Below are 20,000 nucleotides of genomic sequence, written 5' to 3' on the forward strand. Positions count from 1 at the left end.
TTTACATGTGTGTGTGTGTTTGTGTGTTTACCTGTGCATGTGTGTGTTTACCTGTGTGTGTGTGTGTTTACCTGTGTGTGTGTGTGTGTGTGTGTTTACCTGTGTGTGTGTGTGTTTACCTGTGTGTGTGTGTGTTTACCTGTGATTGTGTGTGTTTACCTGTGTGTGTGTGTGTTTACCTGTGTGTGTGTGTGTTTACCTGTGTGTGTGTGTGTGTGTGTGTGTGTTTACCTGTGTGTGTGTGTGTTTACCTGTGTGTGTGTGTGTTTACCTGTGATTGTGTGTGTTTACCTGTGTGTGTGTGTTTACCTGTGTGTGTGTGTGTGTTTACCTGTGTGTGTGTGTGTGTGTGTGTTTACCTGTGTGTATTCTGGGTAGTTCATCTTGCTAATGAACTGCTCTGCACTCTTCAGAACGGCACAACGCTCCTCAGTGTTCGCCTCCTTACCTTTACACACACACACACACACACACACACACACACACACACACACACACACACACACACACACACACACACACACACACACACACACACACACACACACACACACACACACACACACACACACACACACACACACACACACACACACACACACACACACACACACACACACACACACACACACACACACACACACACACACACACACACACACAATTGGTATGTGTTACAGGTGTGTATCACAGGAGTGTGTTACAGGTGTCTGTTGTAGGTGTGGGTTGTAGGTGTGTTTTACAGGTGTGTGTAACAGGTGTGGGTTGTAGGTGTGTGTTACAGGTGTGTGTAACAGGTGAACAGCTGGTACCTTTCCACACGTAGATATGTCCGTTAGCTCCGTTGTCCAGGATGAAGCACTCGCTGGACCGCAATGCATCCTGGAGAATGGCTGTGGTCGGCCACCATGGTGACCTCTAGCTCCCCGTCAGCGTTAGACACCTGAAACACAGGTAAGCACTTCCTGTTGGACACCTGTAACAAAGGTAAGCACTTCCTGTTTCCACTTCACAATAACAGCCTGTCTGCTGACTGAGACGTTACCTGGAACAGCTTCACCTGCTTCCTGTTGGAGGCGTCCATCTTGGTGTCTTCACTGTGAGCCTCAGGGAGGTCAGGCTTCTCCCCGAGGACCTGGGGTCAGAGTTCAGAGGTCAGAGGGCAACAGGAAGAAGAGAGAGGATAACAGGAAGAGGACAACAGGAAGAGGTCAGAGGATAACAGCAAGAGGACAACAGGAAGATGTCAGAGGACAACAGGAAGAGGACAACAGGAAGAGGTCAGAGGACAACAGGAAGAGATCAGAGGACAACAGGAAGAGGTCAGAGGACAACAGGAAGAGGACAACAGGAAGAGGTCAGAGGACAACAGGAATAGATCAGAGGACAACAGGAAGAGGTCAGAGGACAACAGGAAGAGGTGAGAGGACATCAGGAAGAGGACAACAGGAAGAGGTCAGAGGACAACAGGAAGAGGTCAGAGGACAACAGGAAGAGGACAACAGGAAGAGGTCAGAGGACAACAGGAAGAGGACAGAGGACAACAGGAAGAGGTAATCACCTCCAGCATCCTCTCTGGCTCCTCCCCCTCCTCACAGAGGTGCAGCTGGCACCGCCCACACCGCTCATCGTCACGGATACCTTTGGACACCTGTCAGTGGAGATGATGTAATGATGTCATGATGATGTTAGGATGATGTTTACATTTAGTCTATGTCGTTCTTAACCACGCATGGCATCCACAACAAGTTTCAGTCTGGCTTCAAACCCATGCACAGCACTGAAACAACCCTTTGAAGAGTTTTTAATGATCTGCTCCGAGCCGCCGACTCAGGTAGCCCAGCTGTCCTGGTGCTGTTAGACCTGACAGCTGCCTTTGACACTGTGGACCATAGCATCCTGTTGGCTTGAACAGTCCACTGGCATCACAGGCTCTGCCCTTGCTTGGTTCAGGTCCTACCTGACAGACCGTAGCTTCTCAGTGCAGCTAGGTGCCTTCTCCTCTGCCAAAGCCCCTCTTACCTGTGGGGTTTCCCAAGGCTCGATTCTGGGCCCCATCCTTTTTCTACTGTACATACTACCCCTGGGTTCAATTCTCACAAAACACAACATCCCCCACTGCTACGCCGACAATGTACAGATCTATCTGCCACTCAAAGCAAATGTCAACTCACTACAGCAGTTGATCGACTGCTTGACAGAGATCAAATCCTGGCTGAGCAAAAACGTTCTCACCCTCAATGAGAGCAAGAACGAGGTCATCTTTTTTGGACCCCAACCTCCAGCCTCCCAGGTTGATATTCTGGGCTCCCTCAATAAAAACATCCTCCCCTCTGTCATGAACCTTGGAGTGACCTTCAATAGCACTTTTAGATTTGATAAGCAGGTCAGCAGCGTAGTCAAATCCTGCTTCTTTAAAACACGGCTATTGGCCAAGACCAAGTCGTATTTATCTTTTAAAGACCTGGAAAGGGTTATTAATGCCTTCCTAACCTCAAGACTGGATTACTGCAACGCTCTGTATGCGGGTATGGACCAGGCGTCAATTAGACGCCTGCAGCTAGAGCAGAATGCAGCTGCACGTCTTCTGACTGGCCATAAAAAGCGTGACCATATCACCCCAATTCTGGCCTCACTGCACTGGCTTCCAGTTCGGTTCACAATTATTTAAATTCCTACGCTACACCCCAGCCAGAGCTTTAAGGTCAGCTGACCACAGACATCTTCAACAGGTCCCTGCTGCAGTCTGTTGTCCCCACATGTCTTAAACACTCCACTATCGTTCCTGTCCCCAAAAAGACAATAATCACCAGCCTCAACGACTACCGCCCAGTGGCACTCACCTCCATCATCATGAAGTGCTTTGAGCGGTTAGTCAAAACCTTCATCACCTCCTCCCTCCTTGACTCTCTGGACCCCCTGCAGTTTGCCTACAGAGCAAACTCCATAGCCCTCACCATCCACACTGCCCTCTCACACCTGGACCAGAGGAACACATATGTGAGAATGCTGTTCATTGATTAAAGTTCAGCTTTCAATACCATTGTGCCCTCCAAGCTGGCCATCAAGCTCAGAGACCTCGGGCTCAACAGCGCCCTCTGTGACTGGACCCTGAACTTCCTGACGGGCAGACCCCAGGCAGTGCGGGTGGGAAACATCACATCCTCCACCCTGATCCTCAACACCGGAGCCCCTCAAGGCTGCGTGCTCAGCCCTCTCCTCTACTCCCTGTTCACTCACGACTGCGTGGCCACACACAGCTCCAACACCATCGTGAAGTTTGCTGAGGACACGACCGTCATCGGCCAGATCACAGACGGCGACGAGACGCGAACAGAGAGGAGGTCGAAAACCTGACATCTTGGTGCCAGGATAACAACCTCCATCTCAACGTCAGCAAAACCAAGGAGCTGATTGTGGATTACAGGAAGCAGCAGAGAGAGGGACACGCCCCCATCGCCATCAATGGGACTACGGTGGAGAGAGTCAGCAGCTTCAGGTTCCTCTGTGTCCACATCACTGACGACCTGACATGGACTCACCACTGAGGACCTGACATGGACTCACCACTGAGGACCTGACTCACCACTGAGGACCTGACATGGACTCACCACTGAGGACCGGACTCATCACTGAGGACCTCACATGGACTCATCACTGAGGACCTCACATGGACTCATCACTGAGGACCTCACATGGACTCATCACTGAGGACCTGACATGGACTCACCACTGAGGACCGGACTCATCACTGAGGACCTCACATGGACTCATCACTGAGGACCTGACATGGACTCATCACTGAGGACCTCACATGGACTCATCACTGAGGACCTGACATGGACTCTTCACACCACCACCATCTCCAAGAAAGCTTGACAGCGGCTCTTCTTCCTCCGCAGGCTGAGGAGGTTCAACATGGACTCCAGGATACTCTGCAACTTCTACAGGTGCTCCATAGAGAGGATCCTGACCTTCAGGTGCTCCATAGAGAGCTTCCTGACCTACAGGTGCTCCATAGAGAGCATCCTGACCTACAGGTGCTCCATAGAGAGCATCCTGACCTACAGGTGCTCCATAGAGAGCATCCTGACCTTCTACAGGTGCTCCATAGAGAGCATCCTGACCTACAGGTGCTCCATAGAGAGCATCCGGACCTACAGGTGCTCCATAGAGAGCATCCTGACCTACAGGTGCTCCATAGAGAGCATCCTGACCTACAGGTGCTCCATAGAGAGCATCCTGACCTTCTACAGGTGCTCCATAGAGAGCATCCTGACCTACAGGTGCTCCATAGAGAGCATCCTGACCTACAGGTGCTCCATAGAGAGCATCCTGACCTACAGGTGCTCCATAGAGAGCATCCTGACCTACAGGTGCTCCATAGAGAGCATCCTGACCTACAGGTGCTCCATAGAGAGCATCCTGACCTTCTACAGGTGCTCCATAGAGAGCATCCTGACCTACAGGTGCTCCATAGAGAGCATCCGGACCTTCTACAGGTGCTCCATAGAGAGCATCCGGACCTTCTACAGGTGCTCCATAGAGAGCATCCGGACCTTCTACAGGTGCTCCATAGAGAGGGTCCTGACCTTCTACAGGTGCTCCATAGAGAGCATCCTGACCTTCAGGTGCTCCATAGAGAGGGTCCTGACCTTCAGGTGCTCCATAGAGAGCATCCTGACCTTCTACAGGTGCTCCATAGAGAGCATCCTGACCTTCAGGTGCTCCATAGAGAGCATCCTGACCTTCAGGTGCTCCATAGAGAGCATCCTGACCTTCAGGTGCTCCATAGAGAGGATCCTGACCTTCAGGTGCTCCATAGAGAGCATCCTGACCTTCAGGTGCTCCATAGAGAGCATCCTGACCTTCTACAGGTGCTCCATAGAGAGCATCCTGACCTACAGGTGCTCCATAGAGAGCATCCTGACCTACAGGTGCTCCATAGAGAGCATCCTGACCTACAGGTGCTCCATAGAGAGCATCCTGACCTTCTACAGGTGCTCCATAGAGAGCATCCTGACCTTCTACAGGTGCTCCATAGAGAGCATCCTGACCTACAGGTGCTCCATAGAGAGCATCCTGACCTTCTACAGGTGCTCCATAGAGAGCATCCTGACCTTCTACAGGTGCTCCATAGAGAGCATCCTGACCTACAGGTGCTCCATAGAGAGTATCCTGACCTTCTACAGGTGCTCCATAGAGAGCATCCTGACCTACAGGTGCTCCATAGAGAGCATCCTGACCTTCTACAGGTGCTCCATAGAGAGCATCCTGACCTACAGGTGCTCCATAGAGAGCATCCTGACCTTCTACAGGTGCTCCATAGAGAGCATCCTGACCTACAGGTGCTCCATAGAGAGTATCCTGACCTTCTACAGGTGCTCCATAGAGAGCATCCTGACCTACAGGTGCTCCATAGAGAGCATCCTGACCTTCTACAGGTGCTCCATAGAGAGCATCCTGACCTACAGGTGCTCCATAGAGAGCATCCTGACCTTCTACAGGTGCTCCATAGAGAGCATCCTGACCTTCTACAGGTGCTCCATAGAGAGCATCCTGACCTACAGGTGCTCCATAGAGAGCATCCTGACCTACAGGTGCTCCATAGAGAGCATCCTGACCTACAGGTGCTCCATAGAGAGCATCCTGACCTACAGGTGCTCCATAGAGAGCATCCTGACCTTCTACAGGTGCTCCATAGAGAGCATCCTGACCTACAGGTGCTCCATAGAGAGCATCCTGACCTTCTACAGGTGCTCCATAGAGAGCATCCTGACCTTCTACAGGTGCTCCATAGAGAGCATCCTGACCTACAGGTGCTCCATAGAGAGTATCCTGACCTTCTACAGGTGCTCCATAGAGAGCATCCTGACCTACAGGTGCTCCATAGAGAGCATCCTGACCTTCTACAGGTGCTCCATAGAGAGCATCCTGACCTACAGGTGCTCCATAGAGAGCATCCTGACCTTCTACAGGTGCTCCATAGAGAGCATCCTGACCTTCTACAGGTGCTCCATAGAGAGCATCCTGACCTTCTACAGGTGCTCCATAGAGAGCATCCTGACCTTCTACAGGTGCTCCATAGAGAGCATCCTGACCTTCTACAGGTGCTCCATAGAGAGCATCCTGACCTTCTACAGGTGCTCCATAGAGAGGATCCTGACCTACAGGTGCTCCATAGAGAGCATCCTGACCTTCTACAGGTGCTCCATAGAGAGGATCCTGACCTTCAGGTGCTCCATAGAGAGCATCCTGACCTACAGGTGCTCCATAGAGAGCATCCTGACCTTCTACAGGTGCTCCATAGAGAGCATCCTGACCTTCTACAGGTGCTCCATAGAGAGCATCCTGACCTTCTACAGGTGCTCCATAGAGAGCATCCTCACCTACAGGTGCTCCATAGAGAGCATCCTGACCTACTACAGGTGCTCCATAGAGAGCATCCTGACCTTCAGGTGCTCCATAGAGAGCATCCTGACCTACAGGTGCTCCATAGAGAGCATCCTGACCTTCTACAGGTGCTCCATAGAGAGCATCCTGACCTTCAGGTGCTCCATAGAGAGCATCCTGACCTTCAGGTGCTCCATAGAGAGCATCCTGACCTACAGGTGCTCCATAGAGAGCATCCTGACCTTCAGGTGCTCCATAGAGAGCATCCTGACCTACTACAGGTGCTCCATAGAGAGCATCCTGACCTTCAGGTGCTCCATAGAGAGCATCCTGACCTTCAGGTGCTCCATAGAGAGCATCCTGACTGGCTGCATCACGGCCTGGTACGGCAGCTGCACCGCTCTCAATCGTAAGGCTTTACAGAGGGTGGTGGAAACTGCACAGAACATCACCAGGACCCCAACCCAGGACGGAGCTACCTTCCATGGAGGTCCTTTACTCCCAGCGGCTCAGGAAGAAAGCCCTCAGGATTATCAAAGACCCCCATCACCCCAGCCACAAACTGCTCAGTCTGCTGCCGTCTGGCAGGCGGTACCGCAGCATCCGGACTAAAACCACCAGAGTCAGACACAGTTTCATCCCACACACAATAAGACTGTTAAACACCTGAACCGCTGTAACAACATCCATAACATTCTGCTACTTAGTAATCATTTATCTATTTACCTAATATATCATTCCAATAGCTTGCATATAGACTCTTATTTCACTATTTTTTTAATATTTACTTGCACTCTATTTTTCTGTTTTTCTGTAATATTGTGTTGCGCTGTTGGCAGTGGCAGCGCCAGGGTATGGCTGGGGTAGGCTACAGACATACCAAGAAATGGCTTAGCCCCACCATGAAAAATGATGTTAAAGTAAGTTAATTAAAGTCCGCCAACTCGAGTAAATTGCACAGACAGCAGTTAGTAAGATTGATTTCAGTAGCCACTTGTCTGGAAATACCGAAGACTAGAAACAGTTTTGAAAACTTTTGTAACGTAGTCATCGTCTTCTCAATAGAACATCTTTGATAATGTCTTCTGGCCAATCAGAATCGAGATAACGGCATGGTGTTGTTGCAGGAAGTCCCGACGGAGAATACTTTTGCTGTAGTACATTTCCATATACATCGGTACAACTATAAGACCCCACGGTTTGATGATTGATAGGTGTGTGGGCTGTCTTTCATTTTGACACACAGAACAATGGGGGCTATCCACCCTTATCCACAATGTAAAGTAATTAACACAGCCTCTCCCTCTTCTCTCTGTGAGGGGCAGCAGGTTCAGCTTTCAGAGCAAAGTAACACAAAACTAAAATGACATTCATTTTTTAAAATACGTTGTGTAGTAATAGATTTATTTATTTTCTTCTCAAGAGAGTACCAGAATGTGTATTTTCATGTTAGTGTTTCATAAAATGATGATGTCATGATGATGATGTTATGATGTCATGATGATGTCATGTTGTCATGATGATGATGTTATGATGATGTCATGATGATGTCATGATGATGAAGTTATGATGATGTCATGTTGTCATGATGATGATGTTATGATGATGTCATGATGATGTCATGATGTTGTCATGATGATGATGTTATGATGATGAAGTTATGATGTCATGATGATGTCATGTTGTCATGATGATGATGTTATGATGATGATGTTATGATGATGTCATGATGATGTCATGATGATGTCACTCACCACGGTGGCCTTCAGCTTCTCGAAGCGGTTGCTATGGGAACCAGACCACTGGATGATTTCCTGCAGAGAGAGATACAGGTTCAGATCTGTCAGTCTGTCTCACCCCCTCTACCTTTTCACCTCTCCCAGGTCCAGGATGAAGCTGTCTCACCCCCTCCACCTGTCTCACCCCCTCCACCTGTCTCATCTCTCCCAGGTCCAGGATGAAGCTGTCTCACCTATCCACCTGTCTCCGCTCTCCACCTGTCTTACCCTCCACCTGTCTCACCTCTCCCAGGTCCAGGATGAAGCTGTCTCACCCCATCCACCTGTCTCACCCCCTCCACCTGTCTCACCTCTCCCAGGTCCAGGATGAAGCTGTCTCACCTCCTCCACCTGTCTCACCCCCTCAACCTGTCTCACCTCTCCCAGGTCCAGGATGAAGCTGTCTCACCCCCTCCACCTGTCTCACCTCTCCCAGGTCCAGGATGAAGCTGTCTCCCTGGTTAAAGCTCTCCCAGCTGACGGGGACCTCCGTTGCCCTGACGACGCGTCGACCTTTGACCTGCAGCACCCTCTGAACCGTCACCTCATTGGTCACCACGTGTTGGAACCCTGAGGCCACGCCCCCTTTCTGTGAGAGAGGAAGTGATGTCATCACAGGGAACAGTTCTCTACAGGTAGTTCTGGTTCTGGGTTACCGTGTACTTGAGTCTGGTTCTGGGTTACCGTGGACTTGAGTCTGGTTCTGGGTTACCGTGGACTTGAGTCTGGTTCTGGGTTAGCATGTACTTGAGTCTGGTTCTGGGTTAGCATGTACTTGAGTCTGGTTCTGGGTTAGCATGTACTTGAGTCTGGTTCTGGGTTAGCATGTACTTGAGTCTGGTTCTGGTGTTACCATGTACTTGAGTCTGGTTCTGGTGTTACCGTGAACTTGAGTCTGGTTCTGGTGTCACCGTGAACTTGAGTCTGGTTCTGGGTTAGCATGTACTTGAGTCTGGTTCTGGGTTACCATGTACTTGAGTCTGGTTCTGGGTTAGCATGTACTTGAGTCTGGTTCTGGGTTAGCATGTACTTGAGTCTGGTTCTGGTGTTACCGTGTACTTGAGTCTGGTTCTGGTGTTACCGTGTACTTGAGTCCGGTTCTGGGTTAGCATGTACTTGAGTCTGGTTCTGGGTTAGCATGTACTTGAGTCTGGTTCTGGGTTAGCATGTACTTGATTCTGGTTCTGGTGTTACTGTGTACTTGAGTCCGGTTCTAGGTTAGCATGTACTTGAGTCTGGTTCTGGGTTAGCATGTACTTGAGTCCGGTTCTGGGTTAGCATGTACTTGAGTCTGGTTCTGGGTTAGCATGTACTTGAGTCTGGTTCTGGGTTAGCATGTACTTGATTCTGGTTCTGGTTTTACCATGTACTTGAGTCCGGTCTTGAAGTACCCGCTGAAGGTTCTGGACTCGTGCCCCTGGACCTCCCGGTTCTGGACTGGTTTCCCCTGCAGGAAGTCGTCCATCTGCACAGCAAAGATGGCGGCCGCCCCTCTTTCATCCTGAGAGCAGTCAGAGCCTACCGACCAATCACAACGCAGATCAGAGGCTACAACAGACTAGTATTACATATTACTACAAGTATTACATATTACTACAAGTATTACATATTACTATAAGAATGATATATTACTACAAGTCACAGTTTCCGTTAATGTTGATATTGGGGTCAAAATGACCCCCCCACTTTTATTAAAAGCTACTTTTCAGTAAAAGAAACATCTTGAAGCCTTGATTATCGAATCATAAATGTAATCGATAAATCTATGACTAGAACATTATAAAGGTAGGAGATGATCCGGATGAACAACATTGATCAAACAGGTTCCTTTTCCACAGAGGGTTACCCTTTGGAGAAATCCTGTTGTGTTAGTCGAGGGAACAGCAGCTTCCTGCTGGGAACAGCAGCTTCCTGCAGGGAACAGCAGCTTCCTGCAGGGAACAGCAGCTTCCTGCAGGGAACAGCAGCTTCCTGCAGGGAACAGCAGCTTCCTGCTGGGAACAGCAGCTTCCTGCAGGGAACAGCAGCTTACTGCAGGGAACAGCAGCTTCCTGCAGGGAACAGCAGCTTCCTGCTGGGAACAGCAGCTTCCTGCAGGGAACAGCAGCTTCCTGCAGGGAACAGCAGCTTCCTGCTGGGAACAGCAGCTTCCTGTAGGGAACAGCAGCTTCCTGCAGGGAACAGCAGCTTCCTGCAGGGAACAGCAGCTTCCTGCAGGGAACAGCAGCTTCCTGCTGGGAACAGCAGCTTCCTGCAGGGAACAGCAGCTTCCTGCTGGGAACAGCAGCTTCATGCAGGGAACAGCAGCTTCCTGCAGGGAACAGCAGCTTCCTGCAAGGAACAGCAGCTTCCTGCAGGGAACAGCAGCTTCCTGCAGGGAACAGCAGCTTCATGCAGGGAACAGCAGCTTCCTGCAGGGAACAGCAGCTTCCTGCAGGGAACAGCAGCTTCCTGCAGGGTCCCTGCTCCGCTCCATAGACTCCATAATAGAGTCGTTCCATTTGTTTTAAAGCTCAATGAACGGAAACTCTTCTACAAGTATTATATATTACTAGGAATATTATATAGTACTACAAGTACTGCTGTATTAGTACCTATCCAGTAGTGCAGGTGGTGCTGCAGGGTTAGTAGTATTAGTACATGAATACTGTAGTATTAGTACCTATTCAGTAGTGCAGGTGGTGCTGCAGGGTTAGTAGTATTAGTACATGAATACTGTAGTATTAGTACCTATTCAGTAGTGCAGGTGGTACTGCAGGGTTAGTAGTATTAGTACATGAATACTGTAGTATTAGTACCTATCCAGTAGTGCAGGTGGTGCTGCAGGGTTAGTAGTATTAGTACATGAATACTGTAGTATTAGTACCCGTGCAGGTGGTGCTGCAGGGTTAGTAGTATTAGTACATGAATACTGTAGTATTAGTACCCGTGCAGGTGGTGCTGCAGGGTTAGTAGTATTAGTACATGAATACTGTAGTATTAGTACCCGTGCAGGTGGTACTGCAGGGTTAGTAGTATTATATATGCTTCCTTTAGGCAATATTATAAGGAATCATTCTGTAAACTTTCATTGTTATGCGGATGATACTCAACTATATTTATCAATCAAGCCTGATGAAATTAATCATCTAAATAAAATTCAAGACTGCCTCAAGGACTTAAAAACGTGGATGACCTTAAACTTTTTGATGTCAAACACGACCAAAACTGAAGTTATTATACTTGGCCCGAAGAATCTACGAAACAAATTATCTAAAGATATACTAACTATGGATGGCATTAATTTGGCCTCCAGTGAGACTGTAAGGAATCTTGGTGTTATATTTGATCAGGATTTATCCTTTAACACCCACATAAAATCAATCTCAAGGACCGCCTACTTACATCTACGTAACATTGCAAAAATCAGGCATATCTTGCCTCAAAACGATGCAGAGAAACTAGTCCATGCATTTGTTACTTCAAGGCTGGATTATTGTAACTCCTTATTATCAGGGTGTACCAAGAAGTCAGTCAAGTCTCTCCAGCTGATTCAAAATGCTGCAGCTCGTGTACTAACCAGAGTTAGGAAAAGGGACCACATTACTCCTGTTCTGGCTGCCTTACACTGGCTCCCTATAGAACACAGGATAGAATTTAAAATTCTTCTTCTCGCCTACAAAGCCCTTAATGGGCAGACGCCATCTTACCTTAAAGAACTCATTATACCCTATTGTCCTACTAGGGCATTGCGTTCCAAGAATGCAGGGTTGTTGGTTGTTCCTAGAGTCTCTAAAAGTACAATGGGAGCCAGAGCCTTTTCTTATCAAGCTCCACTTTTGTGGAATCAGCTTCCAGTTTGTGTTCGGGCGGCAGACACCCTATCCGTTTTTAAGAGTGCGCTTAAGACCTTCCTTTTTGATAAAGCTTATAGTTAGGGCTGATTAGATTCAGCCCCTAGTTTTGCTGATATAGGCTTAGTTTGTCGGGGGACATCTTACTTCTTCCTTCTCTCTGTCTATACCTGTGTACTCTCATGTTCCGATTAACCCAGCTTCCCCAAATCTCTTTCTTTTTGGTGTCTATATACGCCGGGATCCGGAGTCATGGAGGATCCTGCGGTCCTGTGTCATGGATCGCGAGTCCTGGATCTTGAGTCGTGGCTGTGGTCCTGGATCATAAGTCCTGGATGGATATCCTCGTGGATTCATCTTCTTATTATACACACATGCATTTCCAAACATTTGGTCTACCTATGTTGCAAATGTATTATCTTTTCAATTTACACACGGCATCTATTGCACGTCTGTCCGTCCTGGGAGAGGGATCCCTCCTCTGTTGCTCTCCCTGAGGTTTCTCCATGTTCCCCTTTAAACTGTGGGGTTTCTCTGGAAGTTTTTCCTTGTACCATGTGAGGGTCTAAGGACAGAGGGTCTAAGGACAGAGGGTCTAAGGACAGAGGGTGTCGTATTGTTATACTGATATTCTGTACAAACTGTGAAGTCCACTGAGACAAATGTAACATTTGTGATATTGGGCTATATAAATAAACATTGATTGATTGATTGATAGAATTAGTACATGAATACTCTAGTATTACCTATTCAGTAGTGCAGGTGGTGCTGCAGGGTTAGTAGTATTAGTACATGAATACTGTAGTATTAGTACCCATCCAGTAGTGCAGGTGGTGCTGCATGGTTCCCCTCCGGCTCTCCAGGGTCTTCAGAACAAGGTAAGCGTCCCCGCTGTAGAACCCTCCATACAGAATGACAGGAACAGGAACCAGCTCCATGTTCTCCACCCTCCACACCTGAAGCCCCGCCCTCTCACCTGCATCTTTAAACGCCATGATGTCACCTGTGGGGGCAGAGCCATAGATTAACCTTAGTGAGAAAGCTCTGCAGCTGCTCAGCTGTTCTGATGCTCAGGTGTTCTGATGCTCAGGTGTTCTGATGCTCAGGTGTTCTGATGCTCAGGTGTTCTGGTGCTCAGGTGTTCTGATGCTCAGGTGTTCTGATGCTCAGGTGTACTGGTGCTCAGGTGTTCTGATGCTCAGGTGTTCTGATGCTCAGGTGTTCTGATGCTCAGGTGTACTGGTGCTCAGGTGTTCTGATGCTCAGGTGTTCTGATGCTCAGGTGTTCTGGTGCTCAGGTGTTCTGATGCTCAGGTGTTCTGATGCTCAGGTGTACTGGTGCTCAGGTGTTCTGATGCTCAGGTGTTCTGATGCTCAGGTGTTCTGATGCTCAGGTGTTCTGGTGCTCAGGTGTTCTGAAGCTCAGCTGTTCTGGTGCTCAGGTGTTCTGATGCTCAGGTGTTCTGGTGCTCAGGTGTTCTGATGCTCAGGTGTTCTGGTGCTCAGGTGTTCTGATGCTCAGGTGTTCTGATGCTCAGGTGTTCTGGTGCTCAGGTGTTCTGATGCTCAGGTGTTCTGGTGCTCAGGTGTTCTGGTGCTCAGGTGTTCTGATGCTCAGGGGTTCTGATGCTCAGGTGTTCTGGTGCTCAGGTGTTCTGATGCTCAGGTGTTCTGGTGCTCAGGTGTTCTGATACTCAGGTGTTCTGGTGCTCAGGTGTTCTGGTGCTCAGGTGTTCTGATGCGACAACAGCGGTAATTAAAGTTTCTGGTTCTGGTTCTGGTTCTGATCTCTAAAACCTGATGGTCTCTGGTTCTGGTTCTGATCTCTAACACCTGATGGTGTCTGGTTCTGGTTCTGATCTCTAACACCTGATGGTCTCTGGTTCTGGTCTCTAACACCTGATGGTCTCTGGTTCTGGTTCTGGTCCTGATCTCTAACACCTGATGGTCTCTGGTTCTGCTTCTGATCTCTAACACCTGATGGTCTCTGGTTCTGGTTCTGATCTCTAACACCTGATGGTCTCTGGTTCTGGTTCTGATCTCTAACACCTGATGGTCTCTGGTTCTGGTCCTGATCTCTAACACCTGATGGTCTCTGGTTCTGGTCCTGATCTCTAACACCTGATGGTCTCTGGTTCTGGTCTCTAACACCTGATGGTCTCTGGTTCTGGTCTCTAACACCTGATGGTCTCTGGTTCTGGTCCTGATCTCTAACACCTGATGGTCTCTGGTTCTGGTCTCTAACACCTGATGGTCTCTGGTTCTGGTTCTGATCTCTAACACCTGATGGTCTCTGGTTCTGGTCCTGATCTCTAACACCTGATGGTCTCTGGTTCTGGTCCTGATCTCTAACACCTGATGGTCTCTGGTTCTGGTCCTGATCTCTAACACCTGATGGTTTGTGGTTCTGGTCCTGATCACCTGAGGGTCTCTGGTTCTGGTTCTGATCTCTAACACCTGATGGTCTCTGGTTCTGGTCCTGATCTCTAACACCTGATGGTCTCTGGTTCTGGTCCTGATCTCTAACACCTGATGGTCTCTGGTTCTGGTCCTGATCTCTAACACCTGATGGTCTGTGGTTCTGGTCCTGATCACCTGAGGGTCTGTGGCCAGGCTTCTGAGGGTCTACAGGTTACAGGATGGTACCTCTAGTCCCTTACAGTTACCTTTAAGAAGTAATCAGATTACTGTAATGTTTCTAAACGTGTGGATCACTAGCAGGATTACAGAGTTATGGCCCAATCCCAAACCACGCCCTACCCCTACGTTTCCCCTTACGTTACCCCCTACTCCTACGTTTACCCTTACGTTACCCCCTACTCCTACCCCTACGTTTCCCCCTACGTTACCCCCTACTCCTACCCCTACGTTTTCCCCCCTACTCCTACCCCTACTCCTACCCCTACGTTTCCCCCTACTCCTACCCCTACTCCTACCCCTACGTTTCCCCCTACTCCTACCCCTACTCCTACCCCTACGTTTCCCCCTACTCCTACCCCTACGTTTCCCCCTACGTTACCCCCTACTCCTACCCCTACGTTTTTCCCCCTACTCCTACCCCTACTCCTACCCCTACGTTTCCCCCTACGTTTCCCCCTACTCCTACCCCTACTCCTACCCCTACGTTTCCCCCTACTCCTACCCCTACGTTTCCCCCTACGTTTCCCCTTACGTTACCCCCTACTCCTACCCCAACGTTTCCCCCTACGTTTCCCCCTACTCCTACCCCTACTCCTACGTTTCCCCTTACGTTACCCCCTACTCCTACCCCAACGTTTCCCCTTACGTTACCCCCTACTCCTACCCCTACGTTTCCCCCTACTCCTACCCCTACGTTACCCCCTACTCCTACCCCTACTCCTACCCCTATGTTTCCCCCTACGTTTCCCCCAATCTCCTACCCCTACGTTTCCCCTTAGGTTACCCCCTACTCCTACCCCTACGTTTCCCCCCTACTCCTACGTTTACCCTTATGTTTACCCCTACGTTTACCCCCTACTCCTACCCCTACGTTTACCCCTACGTTTACCCCCTACTCCTACGTTTACCCTTATGTTTACCCCTACGTTTACCCCCTACTCCTACTCCTACGTTTACCCTTATGTTTACCCCCTACTCCTACGTTTACCCTTATGTTTACCCCTACGTTTACCCCTATGTTTACCCCCTACTCCTACGTTTACCCTTATGTTTACCCCTACGTTTACCCCCTACTCCAACCCCTACGTTTACCCCCTACTCCTACGTTTACCCTTATGTTTACCCCTACGTTTACCCCCTACTCCTACCCCTACGTTTACCCCAATCTCCTACCCCTACGTTTACCCCCTACTCCTACCCCTACGTTTACCCTTATGTTTACCCCTACGTTTACCCCCTACTCCTACCCCTACGTTTACCCTTATGTTTACCCCTACGTTTACCCCTACTCCTACGTTTACCCTTATGTTTACCCCTACGTTTACCCCCTACTCCTACCCCTACGTTTACCCTTATGTTTACCCCTACGTTTACCCCTACTCCTACGTTTACCCTTATGTTTACCCCTACGTTTACCCCTACTCCTACGTTTACCCTTATGTTTACCCCTACGTTTACCCCCTACTCCTACCCCTACGTTTACCCTTACGTTACCCCCTACTCCTACCCCTACCTTTACCCTTATGTTTACCCCTACGTTTACCCCCTACTCCTACTCCTACGTTTACCCTTATGTTTACCCCTACGTTTACTCCTACTCCTACGTTGACCCTTATGTTTACCCCTACGTTTACCCCCTACTCCCACCCCTACGTTTACCCTTACGTTACCCCCTACTCCTACCCCTACCTTTACCCTTATGTTTACCCCTACGTTTACCCCCTACTCCTACTCCTACGTTTACCCTTATGTTTACCCCTACGTTTACTCCTACCCCTACCTTTACCCTTATGTTTACCCCTACGTTTACCCCCTACTCCTACTCCTACGTTTACCCTTATGTTTACCCCTACGTTTACTCCTACTCCTACGTTGACCCTTATGTTTACCCCTACGTTTACCCCCTACTCCCACCCCTACGTTTACCCTTACGTTTACCCCCTACTCCTACCCCTACGTTTACCCCCTACCCCTACCCCTACGTTTACCCTTACGTTTACCCCCTACTCCTACCCCTACGTTTACCCCTACATTTACCCCTACGTTTACCCCTACCCCTACGTTTACCCTTATGTTTACCCCTACCCCCTACGTTTACCCTTATGTTTACCCCTAAGTTTACCCTTACCCCCTACCTGTACCCCTAGCCCCTACGTTTACCCTTATGTTTACCCCTACCCCCTACGTTTACCCTTATGTTTACCCCTACCCCCTACGTTTACCCTTATGTTTACCCCTACGTTTACCCCCTACCCCCTACGTTTACCCTTATGTTTACCCCCTACTCCTACGTTTACCCCCTACCCCCTACGTTTACCCCTATGTTTACCCCCTACTCCTACGTTTACCCCCTACCCCTACCCCTTACGTTTACCCCTATGTTTACCCCCTACTCCTACTCCTACCCCTGGGGGGGGGGAGGGGCAACAGTGGTAGTTAAAGTTTCAAAGTCTCAAAATGCTACAACTGCTGTCCCAAACCAGATGAATGTGAAGTGTTTAGTTAGAGGAGGATGAGAGCGTAACTAAGGAGCTCTATGGAGAGACTGATGGTTACTGGACTCAGGATTCATTCATGTGGATTCTCGCTGTATGAAGAACTTAAAGGACGGCGGAAGTGGAAACAATTCACAAAGGGATCAAACTGTTTCAAGCACATGCTCAAAGTAAGCCGGATTTTGCCGATGTGTTTCTGTGGATTCAAAAGTCGTAAATAATCTACCAAATGGAGGAGACCGATCTGATCGGAGCAACTGAGAAATCATCCAGCTGAAACCGGCATGGAGAATGACTGTGTTTTAAAAATAAGTTTATCCAGAAAAGCCCGGTTTGGACCCTTTATGGGCAGAAGAAACATTTCTATTAAAGAAAGAATTATACATTTCTGTGTTTTTATGCCTTTAATACTAACTTGAATTTTTATTTAAATGAATTAATCAATTATTTTTTATATTTTATTGTAATGTAGAGACAAGGCTTTTAGTGACAATCATGTATTGCGTTACAATTATATGTAAACGAAAAAAATTAAAAAGAAAACCTGAATATGATATTTGGACTCAAATCATCTGAGGCCTGGCGCCCCCCAGGTTGGGAACCACTGCTCAAAGGGACTCTTCCTCAAAGGGACTCTTCCTCAGTGACTCTTCTGTGATCATGAGGAACAGGAAGTGACCCGCCCAGGTAGATTCTGGATCAGTTAACTGAGACCCTCGTAATAACCTGCAGCTCTGAAGAGTCCTTTTGTTCTGTAGGTGTGACTCCTCTCTGAGTTAATACAGATAAACAGTTTACCTGACGATCAGACACTGAGCGACAGACACTGAGCTACACACACTGAGAGACACACACACTGAGAGACACACACACTGAGCTACACACACTGAGCAACAGACACTGAGCGACACACACTGAGCTACACACACACTGAGCTACACACACTGAGCTACACACACTGAGAGACACACACACTGAGAGACACACAAACACACTGAGCTACACACACTGAGAGACACACACACTGAGCTACACACACTGAGAGACACACACACTGAGAGACACACACACTGAGCTACACACACTGAGACACACACACACACACTGAGCTACACACACTGAGGGACACACACACACTGAGCTACACACACACCGAGCTACACACACTGAGCTACACACACACACCGAGCTACACACACTGAGACACGCACACACTGAGCTACACACACTGAGACACGCACACACTGAGCTACACACACTGAGACACGCACACACTGAGCTACACACACTGAGAGACACGCCCAGAGCTACACACACACACACACACACACACACAGGGGCGCCGCCAGGGATTTTGGGCCCATGAAAATATATCACATTGGGCCCCACCTTTGGCACAGGCCATGCAAACCGAGCACAATTGCTGTAACCACACCTCCAGAACCCAACCCACTCATTTATGCTTTAAATAACTCTACCTGCACAGGCTTGCATCTATCTTGTAGTCCAATACTAAGCGATCAATATTTACTGACACTGAGCTGTGAACATATAACACAGTGCAGACGTGCAACATTCTGCTGCGGTAGAATTCACTATTTGATATAACACTAACATTCCTGACAATAGACCTCAATAGTCATCTTTTATGGTGTACATGCCTTTTTAATAACATTTTTGAATGGAACATTCATAAATCAAAATTTATGTCGTTGAGACATCGTACACACGTAAGTACTCGCATCCCTTCCTCACATATTACGGCCCGTCTACACTACAGGCATGAACAAATCTTGAAGCTGGGCGTGTCTGAAGCTTGGCGATTTTTTGCAAGCAACCAATCACATGAATCTCCCACCCCGACATACAAAGCAATAGCAATGTTAAAACGAAGTAAACTGGATATAAACTCTCCAAACAGGCGAAAAAACTATCAGTTTCACCCACTGTCTCTGCCACCTCCCTCCATGCCTGGTTCCTCCGGTTTGTATCCCGGTAAATAGTTCCGGTCGTAAAGAACCGGGCATTTGTGTAGTGTAGACGTACCGTAAACGTCTACACTACAGGCATCAAAAAATGCTTTCAACGCTTCGCCCATTCACTTGAATGGGGTGACTTAGAAGATTTTTAATCTTCGCCGAACTGCATTGTGGGGAGCATGGTATGGCTTTGCAAGCATCATTTTGAGGCTCGATGCTTGGCATCAGCCAATCAAATTCCGTTTATGCAAATCCCGCCAGTGCAAGCGCAGCCAATCAAACCACGTGCAAGCTGGGAGACCCAGACCGCAGTTCATTTCCTCATATTCCAAACGAGATATTACGGTAGCAAATCACCCGGTTCTTTACGACCGGAACTATTTACCGGGATACAAACCGGAGGAACCAGGCATGGAGGGAGGTGGCAGAGACAGTGGGTGAAACTGATAGTTTTTTCACCTGTTTGGAGAGTTTATATCCAGTTTACTTCGTTTTAACCTTGCTATTGCTTTGTATGTCGGGGGCAGGAGATTCATGTGATTGGTTGCTCGCAAAAAATCGCCAAGCTTCAGACACGCCCAGCTTCAAGATTTGTTCATGCCTGTAGTGTAGATGGGCCGTAACTCTGCTAGAAAGAGCGGTGCCGCACAGCGTTTGGAGACAGGACCAAACCATTACATGTAAATAGAGGGGGGTATACAGAGGCTTTGGATAATTAACTTTTCGAACAAAGAAAGTGAAATGAATCGTAAGTTTAGTGAGTGTATTATCAATATAATGTTATATTAATGTTAATTATTGATGATTGATGAAAGGTTACTTAAACATTTTTTCTTAATGTTCTACACTTTTTGGGGCCCCTGTCAGTCACGGGCCCTTAGA

At 48.5% G+C, this 20,000-nt stretch overlaps 2 protein-coding genes across 2 annotated transcripts in view; both read right to left on the reverse strand.

Annotated features, from left to right (window-relative positions):
* Window positions 1-322: 322 nt before the first annotated feature.
* Window positions 323-20,000, reverse strand: part of LOC307027203 (gelsolin-like) — a 20,349-nt gene continuing 671 nt past the window's right edge. The window contains exons 2-9 of the mRNA XM_079695413.1: window positions 12,819-13,007; window positions 9,535-9,689; window positions 8,599-8,760; window positions 8,148-8,207; window positions 1,562-1,651; window positions 1,046-1,135; window positions 813-943; window positions 323-448 (exon numbers count right to left, since the gene is read on the reverse strand). Of these exons, the coding sequence (XP_079551539.1) occupies window positions 836-943; window positions 1,046-1,135; window positions 1,562-1,651; window positions 8,148-8,207; window positions 8,599-8,760; window positions 9,535-9,689; window positions 12,819-12,999 (846 nt within the window). The 5' untranslated portion in view covers window positions 13,000-13,007 and the 3' untranslated portion in view covers window positions 323-448; window positions 813-835. The remainder of the gene's footprint in view (window positions 449-812; window positions 944-1,045; window positions 1,136-1,561; window positions 1,652-8,147; window positions 8,208-8,598; window positions 8,761-9,534; window positions 9,690-12,818; window positions 13,008-20,000) is intronic.
* On the reverse strand, window positions 13,605-18,544 carry LOC307027201 (uncharacterized protein; the record flags this gene model as incomplete). The annotated part of the gene is made up of 3 exons (XM_079695411.1): window positions 13,605-14,125; window positions 14,186-14,629; window positions 18,529-18,544. The coding sequence occupies 3 exons, from the start codon at window positions 18,542-18,544 to the stop codon at window positions 13,761-13,763; spliced, it is 825 nt and encodes a 274-aa protein (XP_079551537.1). The 3' UTR covers window positions 13,605-13,760.

Source organism: Notothenia rossii, assembly GCF_949606895.1.
Source record: "Notothenia rossii genome assembly, contig: scaffold_386, whole genome shotgun sequence".
Lineage (NCBI taxonomy): Eukaryota > Metazoa > Chordata > Actinopteri > Perciformes > Nototheniidae > Notothenia > Notothenia rossii.